At 43.6% G+C, this 13,464-nt stretch overlaps 1 protein-coding gene across 1 annotated transcript in view; it reads left to right on the forward strand.

The window, feature by feature from the left end:
• The first annotated feature begins 12,138 nt into the window (after nucleotides 1-12,138).
• Nucleotides 12,139-13,464, forward strand: part of LMNTD1 (lamin tail domain containing 1) — an 18,275-nt gene continuing 16,949 nt past the window's right edge. The window contains exon 1 of the mRNA XM_009333006.1: nucleotides 12,139-12,163. Within this exon, the coding sequence (XP_009331281.1) occupies nucleotides 12,139-12,163 (25 nt within the window). The remainder of the gene's footprint in view (nucleotides 12,164-13,464) is intronic.

Below are 13,464 nucleotides of genomic sequence, written 5' to 3' on the forward strand. Positions count from 1 at the left end.
AATCTATAGCTTTCCCATTTATTTATTTGTGTATCTATATATTTCAATGACTGCTTTACGTAATGGCTTTATCTGCATATCACCTTCTAACAATATTTTTTAAATTTGTTTTTTTGTCCTGAAAAATGACTGTTCTGTCCATCCTGAGTTGTGCGCTTAACCACAAAGCAATTTGTGCTGATGTTGCAACAGGAAACTTGAACAGTATCAGCTGTTGTGTTTTCAGTCCTGGCTCTTAGTCAGTCTGCAAGCCACGGGTCCTGAGGTCATTCTTGCCTCTCCAAGGCCATAACACACTCATAACTGTGGAGCAACGTAAAGTTCTGCCCCTGCAGTAAAATGGTACATAAAAGATGGTTTGGATCACGAAGCAAGCATCACTCCAGATGCCCAGCCAATTTTTACTCCTTGCTTGTGAGAATTAGTGCTGAAGAGAGGGAGTCTGCTTGAAGGAGGCAGAAATGGTCCACAAAAGAGGTTTTGAAGTTTGGACTTAAATAGTACATTTTGCTGTTGTGATGAAAACCCCCTTTTTGCCTTCTGAGTTTTAAGTATTGCCTTCGTGTTCTGGAATACTTAAAAACAGAAAACCAAAATATCTTGGAGGTTCACTCTTGCTTCTACTCAGGTATGTGCATGTGACCACGTTTGTCCTGCCAACCTGAGTATTGAAAACAGTGTTTTCACAACCTGAAAAGAATGTTTAGAGTCTGACTTCAAGCTTTATAGGTTTCAGGTCTAAAACTATTTTAATTTTTGAATGCTCATGGACAACTGAAAACAAAATAGGTCATGCAGTGCATGGTGATAGTAAGCCAACTCTAAAACACAGAAGTTAAAAAAAGAGTGTGAGTAGTAGAAAATGCACATGCAACCAGGTGTGCACCTGAGCAGTGTTGTTAATGATCCTCCTGGTACGTTAATTATTGTGTCCCCCAGCATGTGATGCTGTATTCAACCCAGAGCTGGCTCTTTGTACTGCCTGAAATTGAACTGGAAGAAAAGTGAACCGAATCTTGCAGCTTTCTTCTTCTAAGAGGTGCTTATAGGACTGCAAGTCCCAGGTCATAACCTTCCCAAAGTGCGTTTGTAGTCACCGTTCAATCGCAACTCAGAACGGGTCTGCCTTGCATTAATTGCACTGACTGCAGTTCACATAGACACCTCCCAGGCTGACTTTTGCGTACAGCAGGCTCAGGTAGTGATATGGGAGTAGCCATAGCAACACAGCGCTCAACAGGACCTGCACATCCACCCAGAGAGCTGGATAAATACGGAGGCTGCATGACAAATGCGCTCTCAAAGCTGCCACTACTTCCACTTGTGCTCTGGATCCTGAAGATACTCCTACAGCACTTTCCTGATAAGAAAATCCATCGGAATTAGAAAGAAAAAAATTAATATGTTAAGATATTATTTCAGTCCCAAATGCTTTTCCCCACTCAAGCTTGGCTGGTCCCTTTCCTTTGTGCTTAAGTCCTCAGCTTAGCAAAGCATCTGAGTCTAAAGCATTTCACAGGTCTAAATGATGGCAGTCTGGAAATGGGAGGAGACATGCCTGAAATGTCAGGAAGCTACAGCCTGTCTCTGAAGATACCAGCAACAGGGACAGGCTTTAAACATACATGTTTCTTGACCCAAATTCTGCTCCAGGAGCCTAAGGCTTCATCAGCCATCAACAGGGCTGATCACCAGTGGGTGTCAGGGCTCTCACCCGTCTCCTTCAGCCGGGTATCCTGTGTCCTGGGGCAAAGGCCCTGCCTGAGCACAGGACCTCGTGTTCGATGAGTCAAGGTGTCACTGAGGATTGTTAGCTGAGTTTTAAATTATCTCATAATGATGAGGCTTCAAATTAATATATTGCTTTTGATCTCCTGTTGACACATGGTTTTATAAAGCTGGTTTGTCTGTTCAGTTTCTAATAGCACCTTTAAAGGCTGTCCCACCATTGTTGCCAAGTTATGGTTAAGCAGACAAGAATAGCTCTTTTCTCCCAATGCTTAATATGACAGAAGAAGATGCAAAAGTTTATACTTCTGAAAACTTGCTCTAGCAAATAGGTATTGGTAGTAAGACCACATATGCCCTCTGCTGTCCCTTCAAACTCTATGAAGACATATTATCAGAATATTATTGTTATTATTATTACTGATATTAATTTAATTATTATATGAAAACTAAGAAAAGAAGAAATATTCTGAACCAAAACAGTATTCTTTGTTAGAGATCAGTCTGAACCAAATCTGGTTTGTATCTAAACCTTGATTGCTGGATATTAGGGAATGTCACTGAAAGCTCATTGCTGTAAAGTTTAATAGCTGAATCAGAATGAAGGTATCAGATGCTGCTTTTCCTTGCAAATGTTTCCCAAAAGGGCGCGCACAGAATGATGCACACTAGTACAGTATTGCTGTCGCATCTCCCTTCAAACGGCAGCCCCACCAAGCTCTGCCTCTGCTCTAATATAAGAATCAACAAAAGTGTCATTTTTTTAATGTAACTCAAGCCCCTGCAGAATTACCATTGCATTTCATGAAAGAGCTGTAGAAACAAAGGATCCTTGCTGAGGATTTGAAGCCCCACTTGTCAGGGAGTACAGAGCCCTGTTTATAGCTGATGAAGGGACCCCGCAGACAAGTTGAAGTTTATATCAATCTTATCTAGCAAACCCAAGGGCCCAAACCTCTGCATTTGCAGAAATATGTACAGCACAGATCCTTTTCAGCCCTCTGTTGTGTTTCCCTGAATTTGCAGAGAGGTGTTGGCTTTTCTTGCACAGGGCTGGCTGCATGGCTGCCTGCCCCAGGGAAGGCATTGCATTGCAGGGGGGGGTTCAGGTAGCTCCATCTTTGAGTATGCAGGTGGAGTCTCTGGGCTTACACTAGGTGCTGAATAGTACGAGGCAATCTCTTGGGAAAGCTCTGCAGAAATAATACTTTTCAGATTTTGAGTTTTCATGCTTCGTAAGCACGTAGTCTGATGTGCTTCACAGTTCTGGAGAGTCATCTGGAATAAGATCATATATGCAAAACTGTACGCCTTTAAAAATAGACCTATAACAAAAACCTAGATAAATCTTTAAATATAGTGGACATTACATTTTTTCAGTAAGCAAACTGCTTGCTGTTTTTACATGCTGAATTTCCTTGATTTTTCAGAGATGGCTAGTCTTAAGAAACTAATTTCTTGGTAGCAAGCAAGCCTTTAACAATCTTGGGTAAACTTTATATGGTGCTTAATTTACTCTAGCAGCACATAATAGAAACAAAGTGTTGACTAGAATGTACTTTTCCAAATTAATTCCTGTCCTCTGACAACACATACTTTTCTTGACAAAGATAAGTTTCCAAGCATTATTCAAATTGCTTCCTGCTGTTTGTGCAAATTGTACACACAATATTATTTTAATATTTAATGGCAGCTGAGCGACTACTTGACGCTCTACTTTTAAATTATAGCCTAATCCAGATCTCACTGGCTCCTAATACCTCTCATTTTGGATGGCACTTCTGAAGAGCACGTGTTCGTGTGTGAATGTCACGCAGCAGTGGTCAGCCGAAGAGTTGGAGTTAACATCTCTCAACCAGCCACGGGGAACGTGGTGGAGTTCTAACAGAACCTAATTTTGGTAACTGGGAGAGGCGACTTGAGAGGTCAACAGTTTTCCATGGATGGCTGCTAGTTTGGCACAGGACAGCACAGAACTGGGTTGATAAGGTGCTATTTGAGCTACTGTGATTATTTATATGGACCGAATTGCACCCCTTGCCCATACTCTTGGATAGACCCATAAGTTAATTGCCGTGCCTGTCTAGCTAGCTAGCGTGTGATCGTGTGACCACATGAGGTGCCTTCATACAGATTATTTTCACGAATACTCTAATTGAAGTGCCTCCTAAGATACTGTGCCTATATTGGAAGTATGCATTGAATGCTCAGCCAAAATTATCCATTAGGGTGCAGTTAGCTGTGAGCAGAGCACTGAAACCTGGGATATTTTTGACTAAGAGGTCAATTAGTGTGATTGGGAGGCAAAGAAATCGGCCAGCCATAGTATGGTCAGAAGGAGCAATCAAGTGAATTGAGCAGTCAGCTGATTAGGAAACAACTAGTGAGAGCAAGATGAATTTTCACCCTGGAAGTGATGAATGTAGACCTGTCTGGAGTGTTCAGCTGAACTGAGCACTCAATCAGCATTCGATTAACCTGAGCTGCCCCTAGGAGAAGGCATATACATAGGATTTGAATATATATGTATGATAGTCTCATCATGTATAATGCTCCTGAGAGCTGTCCTATATGTAATAAAGTATTAGCAAAATTAGTAAATAATAATAACTCAAAAATACTAAATAAAAGTGCAATAACTGTGTATTCAAACAAAATATTTTTGTATCAAACAGATGACTCCTTTACCTTGCAGCTCATCTGTTCTTAGATTATATTTGTGTTTTAAATCTAAATATCAGAAATTTTTCTGTTGTCTAGTAATAGGTCTTAAATTAAAATAAGACTAGGCTTTGAGGTTAATTAAAGTTCACTAGAAATGAACTTTTTAATATCAAACATAAGCCTTTGTAATTAACATTTAGGAGGCAGGGTTAATTATTATTGTCCCCTTTGTTAGTTTGCAATGTAGAATGAAGAAATCAAACCCTTTGAATTTGATTTCAAGGGTGTCTTTTATGAATGGGGAAACTATGCTGACCCATGAATATTGCTGTGGAGTCCCCAGTCCAGGTCTGGAGGAGGAAGGGAAAGATAGGTGGGCTTAAGGATTTCTTCTCTCCCCAGCCCTGCCATCAGGAACGCACCTGCCCTATAGCCTGGGGACAGTCCTTGCAGGGTGGTGGCCCTGGGGTGATGCGGCAACCAAAGGTCACTTTCCCCTCTGTGTAGGAGTGGTTGGCTTGGTGTCTTCACTAGCTTTCTGGCTGTCGTGTGTGAGTGGCGTGGCTCAGGGGGCCTGCGGCTTTGCCCACCCTTCGGCTAAGCAGCGGTGGAGGCGTGGGCTGAACTGGGAGTCACTGAGCGGCACTAGTCTGGTATCATCTCGCTGTTCTGGTATTCAGCTGCAGCTGGGTGACAGGGACAGCAGTTTCCCTGAAACTGGGAGTTTTCTTCGATCACTCAAGGCTTGGTGGCAGGAGCTGGTGGGCACTCATGTTTCCAGCTCTGCCTTCGCTCCCACAAAATGTGCCACGGCCACACAGATGGAGCAGGGCACGCTCTTCTAAACAAATTCCTTCACTTCCTCCGTACAGCACTTTTAAACGCAAATGGAAACGTGTCTCGCTGGTCAAGCAAATGAGTAAGCACATGCAAGGAGAAGTCTGGCAGGCAGTGGAGCAGGCAGGCTGGAAACTCCTCCAGGTCCCTGCAGCAGAGACAGCTGTCAACAGGGCTTGCTTGTCTGAACGTGAGCGGCGAGCCAGCTCTGGCCCTGAACCACTCCTCCCACGGGGAGAGGAGGCTGGCCCGGCGGCGGCAGTGTTTCGGCCGGGCCTTTGCAGACTTGCCGTCATTATTTTGCAGAAGGAGCATCAGGAAAACCTCTGGGGAAGGAGAAGCCGGAGACGTGCTCAAGTTTGGCTCTTCTAAAGGCTACCCCAGTTAACTTCATTTGGTTTATCTCTGTGACTCAGAAATGTATGAACAATAGTCTAGATTATTATTTTTTTTAAAATGAGGTCATAAATGGCATTGTGCTAATCAGAGCAAAGGCAACGCTTGCTTCACATTAGCTAGCTGGATCATCTTTCCTCGAAGTGGAAATTGTGACTCCCTACATTTAATTCTTGTCCCTGTTTATATGTGAAGAAGTATTTGTTTAGCATTTGGGATATGTCTTTTAACCCAGACTAGTTCTGTTTATAAGTGTATTGCGGTACTATTGGATTTTATGTTGCAAAATTCCCTTTATTAGTTCCTCAACCCTGACCAAAGTTATATTATTTTAGCATTGAGATGGTTGTTCTTTTTTCAAAATATTTATGTTGCAAAGCTCATGCTCCCAAATTTAGTGTAGTGTAGCAGTCACAAGTTCACTTCTCACATGTACTGATTGGGCAGCGATCAAACCACATAGATGTCAGTAGACCTACTCATTTATTCTGGAGAAGGACGAGATCTCCAGGCGCTATACAAACAAGTCTGATTTAAGATTTGTTTTCCAAAAATGTTTCAACCGCCATGTACTCTGTGTACGTAATTAATATGGAGTCTCTTAATCTTTGAAACCATAGTTTATGTTACTGATTGCACAAATCATCTGGGATGCCACTGTGATAAAATTCTGGAAGTTTTTCTCATGGTAGAAGAAAAATGATGACACTGGAAGCGTGATGCTCAGCAACGGGGCACTGACCTGTCCTACTCAAGCTAAGGAGTAGCTCAATTCGCTTGCAGATTATAAGAATATTGCCTTCTGTACAGAGACTAAAGAAGGTCAAAACGCTCGGTGAGCAAATTGTTCCTGCACGTCAAATGATACTCTGGGATAATGGTTGTTGTGGCTTCCAGAGTCCTGTCCATGGCAAAGCTCTGTGGTGTATTTTCGGATTCATACCCATTGCCCCCTGTCCCAGGTGACCCAGAGATTTATTGGCCCTGCCTGGGGAGAGGTAGACAGCTTCCCGACTTGCAGTGTGTCAGGAGGGTTGTGTGCTGTGCAGAGACTGCCTCGTGCTGCTCTCTCTGCTCAGTAACGCAGAGAAGTAATTTCCCAGGAGGCTGAACAACTTCTTTTCCCAGCACAATTGCAGGTGTCTGGATTTGCACTGCTACCCACTAAGAGCTCTTGTATTAACCTTCTTCAGAAGTGGTCAGTGCATAACTCGTTGGGAGACGTCTATACGTTTCTATTACACATTTTGTCCGGTTGTGCAACTGGACAGTTCATTTCGTCCGGTTCAGTGCAATACACAGTGCATGTTTGGGTGTGCATTTGAGACAGCGTACCAGACTCTAACTGTCCTGTGGGGAGCATCTTCCGACAGAGTGCCGTAACTGTTGTGTGTGCGGAGATGTCAGTTCTTCCAGCTTTTTCCTGGCCGAGAGTTGAGAGGTCAGTTTGTGTTGGTAGGATATGGAGTTGCTGTTTGTTCTGTTTTGTCTTTAAAGTGCACACCACTCTGTGGTTATTTTAGGAACTTCCTTTCTGTGTGTATGTAGGTACAAGAGAACTTCCAACCTGGTACAATCAAGTCAGACCCAAAACATTAGCTCTATTTATCTTCTTTTCACTGTGTTTAACTGCAGTGACTATTGATTATAAATGATCTTGCCATTACTTAAATGACAAATACAGACACGCTTACCTGAGAAACTAATGGCAAACAGCTGAACTTTAGGATTTAATTAATGTAGGACCACTTTTGAAAGACTGCAATTCACAGGGACACCATCCTGTTTGGCTCATAAAATCAATATTATAGGGAGCCCAACTTATAAAGCATTTGCAGTTCCTTTGGCACAATGATCAAAATATGAATGAAGTTTTTGTTTTTCAGATCTGAAGTCCATGTTAGGCTAGCTGGTGTGACAATCACAAGCTTCAAAACCATTTTTCCTCTGATTTCATGTAATTGTTTTCTTAGGAGGCACAAGATCTTCTTGCCAAGAAGGAAGCACTGAAGGATGTTCAGGAGAATTACGTCTTCCCGGAAAGTGAAATCAAGTCGCCCAGAGATGTGCCTGGAGGAGGAAATAGGTGGGAGAGTTAACTGAAAAAAATCAATCACTGTTTACCTTATTTCCTGTTTTGCTGTACATCTCTTTTAAAACTACATTTGAATATGCAGATGTCACGTGCCAGATTTTTTTGTTTTAGAGCAGACAAAGAAAGGTCTGCGCCACCACCCCTCACAACTTTAGTCCTTTACCTCAGGAAAAAGAATATCAGGTTTGTAAAGGCATCACTTAAAAGAAGATGACATAGCATTTCTTTGCCATGTTGTTTGAAAAACCACTGAAAACCCACAAGTGCTAGACAGACTTTTGTCTCCCGAGTTCCTAGGAGTTCTCCCTCTCTGGAGAGCCCCGTTATTACCCCATGTAACCTCCCAGAGCAGAGCATGGTGTTCACATGCTGTTGGATCTTTTGTCTGTGTGTTTATTTCAGAAGTACCCATGAGCCTACGTGGTAGAGCTTTCATCGGATCCCCAGTTTTCTCAGGCTTCCAGCTTGCCTGAGTCTAGCAATTTTAATTCCAGTACTATGTGTACTCTTACTGTTACTCTTTGCCATGCCCTCAGTTTTCCTTTCCCGCTCAGTTCAACAGGCTCCGTTTTGTGGGACCTTTGTTAATACCTGTTCCCTATGGGGGAAGTAGTTTTGCAAAGCCCAGAAAGGCCCCAAGCAGCCCTCCTCTCTTCTCCCTTGTATTCTTCCAAGCCAACTTCCAGTCCCCTGCATGCTGAATTACCAGAAATCCTTTGTTTGGGAGGCACGGAGACTGGCCCAAGGCAAAGCAGCCTATGTAGACTTGCCAACCCAAGCTCACCCCATCTGTCTCTGAGCTACTCCTGACTGAACTCAAGGAGCCTTTTACCTCTCCAAGCAGGCTCTGAGAGTGGGAACTGTCACCTGGCACTCTTGAAGCTGATACCCAGCCTCCTAACCCTGGTCCATATCATCTTATTTTGTTCCCTGCACATACAACATTCAAGACAACTGCTTCCTTCTCTTAGAGCAAAGCAAGACAGTCACAAGCACCTGCTGGAAGGGCTGTGCCTGGAAAAGACAGAGGAAGAACAGTTGTGAGAGAAAGTATTGAAATGACCATGACAATTTTCATTCTGCTTTCTGTATCCACTTAACAAGAACTGTTTGCTCAGGTTCCACCTAGCAGTCGGTAGCTGAACTGTGTCGCAGGTTCCTGGAGTAGGAATGAATTTCACTGGTGCAGTTCTCCTCTTGCTGCTCCCTGTAGTTTGAAACTGCATGTGCTTGAGATCTGCAAACTAGAGCGGTGGGAAGGGCGTTCCACTAACCAGCTGTGGTGCCAAACCCCACAAAATTAAAGGTCCTGTTGAAGAAATGGATAACTTGAAGGAAGATGTAAGGGCTGTGTATGCATCAGTAAACATAGGCCCATCCGATCTCTTTTGATTAGAAAGTCTAGAGGAACAAGGAGCAAATTCCCAAATATAAACCTGCTTCAGTGATCTGATCTCCCTGTCACGAATGGTGTGTTTTACACTGACATAACTTGTTGATTTCACGCAGCAGTGCATGGCCTGCCGAATCTTGCTGACCATTCATTTGTTCACAGACATATATCTGTATAAGTATCTGTATGTGTACACACATAAAATAATAAAATAAAATACATAATATAACATAATGTAGTGTAGCATAACATAATATAATTAATATAAAGCAAGCCATATAGCTTATGCTTTTCTGTCTGCTGGAGCCATTTGCTAGTTGCAAAACTAAAGAGTTTCGCAGCCTTTTTAATCAACACAGGCTCATCTTTTGCCTTTCTGACTGGAAACTGCAGAGGTTTATGTGGAAAGCAAATTTCAGTGGTTTTGGTTGTGATGTGTCATTCCCAGTACTACTGCTGTCATCAGCTGCCTCATCTAACTCAGGGAGTCTTTAGTCCACTCCTCTGTTTAATCACAACACGTAGTGCGGGCATTGAGCTTTGTACTCTAAGCAATGGTAGGGTGGGGTGGACACTTTAACATCCTCTTGTTCTATCCAGTATAAAGACCACAACAAATTTATCCGTATCTTAGAATTCGTAATACAGCTTAATGCACGATGCTGGTGGATGACATCCATTGCACAAGCAGGGTTTTTGTTAGGTATTAGAATCAGGTTGCCAGTCTCTGTGGATGTTTTCTATGAGCTGGCGCTTAGAAGAGACTTGCTCTGGGCTCAGCTGTGCTTGCACTGACACCTGTATAAACCCACAAGTAATTTCACTAAGTTATTAAATTGCTCTGGCCTTGTACCACGGTAGCTGGAAGCAGGAGGTAATTAAGTTCATTTTGAAATTCTTCAATGTACAGCAAATGCTCAGCCCTACCCACCCACACAGACAGAGAGGCAGAGGTACATACATGCAGGTGAAGTTCATAAAATAAACGGCCTGACCAAGTGTATCCGCCCAGATGAAAGCCAGATGCTTGGGAAGGAAACTCTTTTCCTGCCAATGTGGCCTAAAAGCTGCCAGCTTGTATACGGTCAGCCTCAGCTGTGTTGCCATGACCAAAAATAGTGTTCTTGGGAATATTTACAAGGATGAATACACACACACTTTTTCTTCCTTTGAGGTTTTCAACAGATGCTGCTAAGCTTTGAGTTTTCCAATTAAAAAAGGTCCTACACGTGTCAGTATCATATGAACTGTGGCACTTTTTCTGCTATCCTGTTTCATAGTGTAGATCCAGGGAAGTCCTGAGAGTGCTGGTTGCTGTATGTGTGCAGAGGGGTGCCTCTGCATTTACAGGCACGTTGTCTTTAATCACGTGTTCCTTAAAAACGTGCATAAGTTAACTTAATTGTCTGTGATAGTTAAATGCCTTCATGTTTTCAATGGCCACATAGGGCTCATGGAGTTGCAATGGCATAGCCCATTAGAGAGGTGATGCAAAGGACTGATGCCTTGAGCGGAACAGAGAAATTACGCTTCAGAGAATAGTAACTCTTGCTTGGGCAGCATACTGTCCTCACAAGGCATGCAGCTCTTTAGGCTGTTGGAAGAGCCCCCGCATGCTGTCCCATGAGGCAAGGCTGGATGAGGGACAACACCATGCTTCATCTCCTCCCTTCCCTGAACTTCTCTTGCTGTCCTGACTCTGCAGCAGCAACTCTCAGTGCCACAGTAAGGAATTCTGCAAGGTCCCCTGAATGGCATAAAATGAACCACATAATTATTTAACTTCAAGAGAAGGACAAAGACTTTCTTCTGAAGGACTTAATATGGGGAACTCAGCAATTCCTGTAAGATTGGGGTGGAACATGTTTACAAACCCCATGGCCCTGTGGGCTAGCTATGCTGCAAATTATCGGGAGCGTCTCGAACCACTGTCTAGTCATCCTTCTAAGGGGGCAGTCCACACACTTGGCACCTAGAAGCATGTCTAGGTTAAAAAAAAGTGCAGACAAATCCAAATCCCTCTGTCTGTGCTCCCAGCAGGATGGATATAAGCCAACTCTGGTCCAAAACCTACATAGCTGTGTTATGATAAGCGAGTATATTAGTTAGGATGCGGTGCTGTGCTGACTTGGCAAGGTGGCTTCCAGACGGGAACTGGCTTAGGTTCATGTGGCCCAGGGAGCAGGCACTACATGCTCAACTCTTGTCTGCTCCTGCCCATGGTGGCATGCAGAAGAGAATTAGAGTTACAGATTTCAGCCAAAAGCCACCACAATCTGGCAGCTTTGGTAGCCTACAAGAATGCAAAGATCTCATCACAGATACGGACCTGCTCAGATGGCAGGATGTGACAAATAGTCAACTCAGCGTACAGACACATTAGAGGATACAAGCATATTGCTCCGAGCTGAAGATAGCTTTGTTGGCTGTATCGCGATGCAGTATTGCTTAGCTAGGAGTGTGTCCACTTTAAAATGAGGAAGACGTTGGGATATCATTCTCTGATACGATTTGTCCCCATATAAGATCCTGTTTTCACTTATTTACTTAGTAGACAAAGAGACCAGTGTATGCTGGTCTGGTTTTAAAGATCATTTTCTTGACAAATTACTAAAGGGTCATTTTTTCATCCAGCACAGAGATGATATCCTCCCAGCTGTCTTCTGAGCTATCGGTCACAGGCTCCACCACTCCAAACTCCACAGCAGATGGGTCAACGTATTCTTCAGACATGTCCTTTGTGGGTTTACCTCATCCTGCCTCTGTCACGGGGACCACAGAAATGCCCAGTCTGGCACGATCTTCTGGCCTAACTCAGGCTTCACAAAGGAGAGCCATAGGTAAGCCTCTGGAGACTTGACTGCTTTGTATCTAGGACAGAAAAACACAGCCCTTTATTTGTCCTTATGCACACAGTATGAAAATATAACCCTATAGCTTGAAAGGAGGCTTTGGTTATATTTCAACTAATGGAGTGCAGCGCCCACATCCCATTTCACATCCCGCTCTCTGGCTGGGACTGATCATGTCTCCAAACATGAGAGTGGCAGGTGAGGCCTCAGGTGGTAGACAATATGACTGTGTTCCCTGGACTAAGTGTTGTAATTTCCTTGTGTTTCACAGTGGGTATAGCCGCAATAAGGACTCCATAAGAACCTTTTATTTTCATGCCTTACGTTATAGTAGGCTTAGCTTTCCCATGTAGAAAAATCTGCAACTGTGCTCCAAGCAGTGCGTAGATGCCTGGAGGAGGTTTGTGGAAAGCTGTGTGTACATGTTCTGGGAGCCATGACTGGCCCAGAATAAGCTGCTGAACAGTGAGCACCCGGCTCTTCCCTGTTGCAGGGGTTGTGATTGTTTCCAAATCACAGCCAGGGCTGAGAGCAGCCCCGATTCCAGCAGAGGTTCTGCATCCTCTGCCTCCCTCCCCATGTCATTTTCTCCAGCATTGCGTTGTGAGACAGAGGGTAGTGACACCAGTAGTCTTGCAGCAGGGTGCTGCTGATGGGGCAAAAGCCCCGGCTTTGCACTTGGCCACCGGATCTTTTTGGCTCCCACAGAAAGACACAACAAGTCCAAGAAGAAACTGGTGCTGGGTGGGGATTTGTGTGAGTGCTGCTCTGTGTGAGGGAGGCTCATGAGAGAAGGAGGACAAATCTCTGTTACATGCCTCTGCAGTGAAGCAGAGCATATTTGTCCCCACAGATTTTTAAATGCTCTTTAGTTACTTCAACACAGACCAGAGCAACGATGCCAATAATATTAGGGGGTTTGCTCAACATCCTGTGAAAAAGGGGATGCAGCACAGCTCTTGAAACACAGTTAAGACTAGAGTTTCTAGTCAGTGGGCAATTCTGATATTTTGGCATTTGGTTTAGACCTGCACAATGATAAAAATGGAAACACTGACATTTTGGGGGAAAAAAAAAAAAATTGGATCTTTTTATTCTTGTGCTACCTAGCTACTGGCCTGCGTGCATATATGCCCATTTTTCTACCCTTAATAACTTTGGAATACATGGACCAGTTTCTCCCTCCCAGGTTGGCATGGGCATAGTGTCCTTAGGGATGAGGTCCTACAGGTTTTCTGAAAATTGGCGGTCAGGCATGAGAGATACTGTTAGTGCTCCTGTTGAAGAAAAGGTTGATATGTCCTTCCCATTTATTAGCCGTCAGAGAACCCACATCATGCCAGGGCAGGGGGATGGGGAAGCAGAACGAAGGGAAAAAGTCATTAGAAATCAGGCTTCATTAATTCAGCTGCTCGGGGAACAGCGTGTTTGGAAAGGTCGAGATGTTTCATTTGACCTAAACAAAATGCTTGGACATTCTTCAGTTGAAATGTTTCATT

The sequence above is a fragment of the Pygoscelis adeliae genome, unplaced genomic scaffold, assembly GCF_000699105.1.
Source record: "Pygoscelis adeliae isolate BGI_AS28 unplaced genomic scaffold, ASM69910v1 Scaffold38, whole genome shotgun sequence".
NCBI classification, from domain to species: Eukaryota; Metazoa; Chordata; class Aves; order Sphenisciformes; family Spheniscidae; genus Pygoscelis; species Pygoscelis adeliae.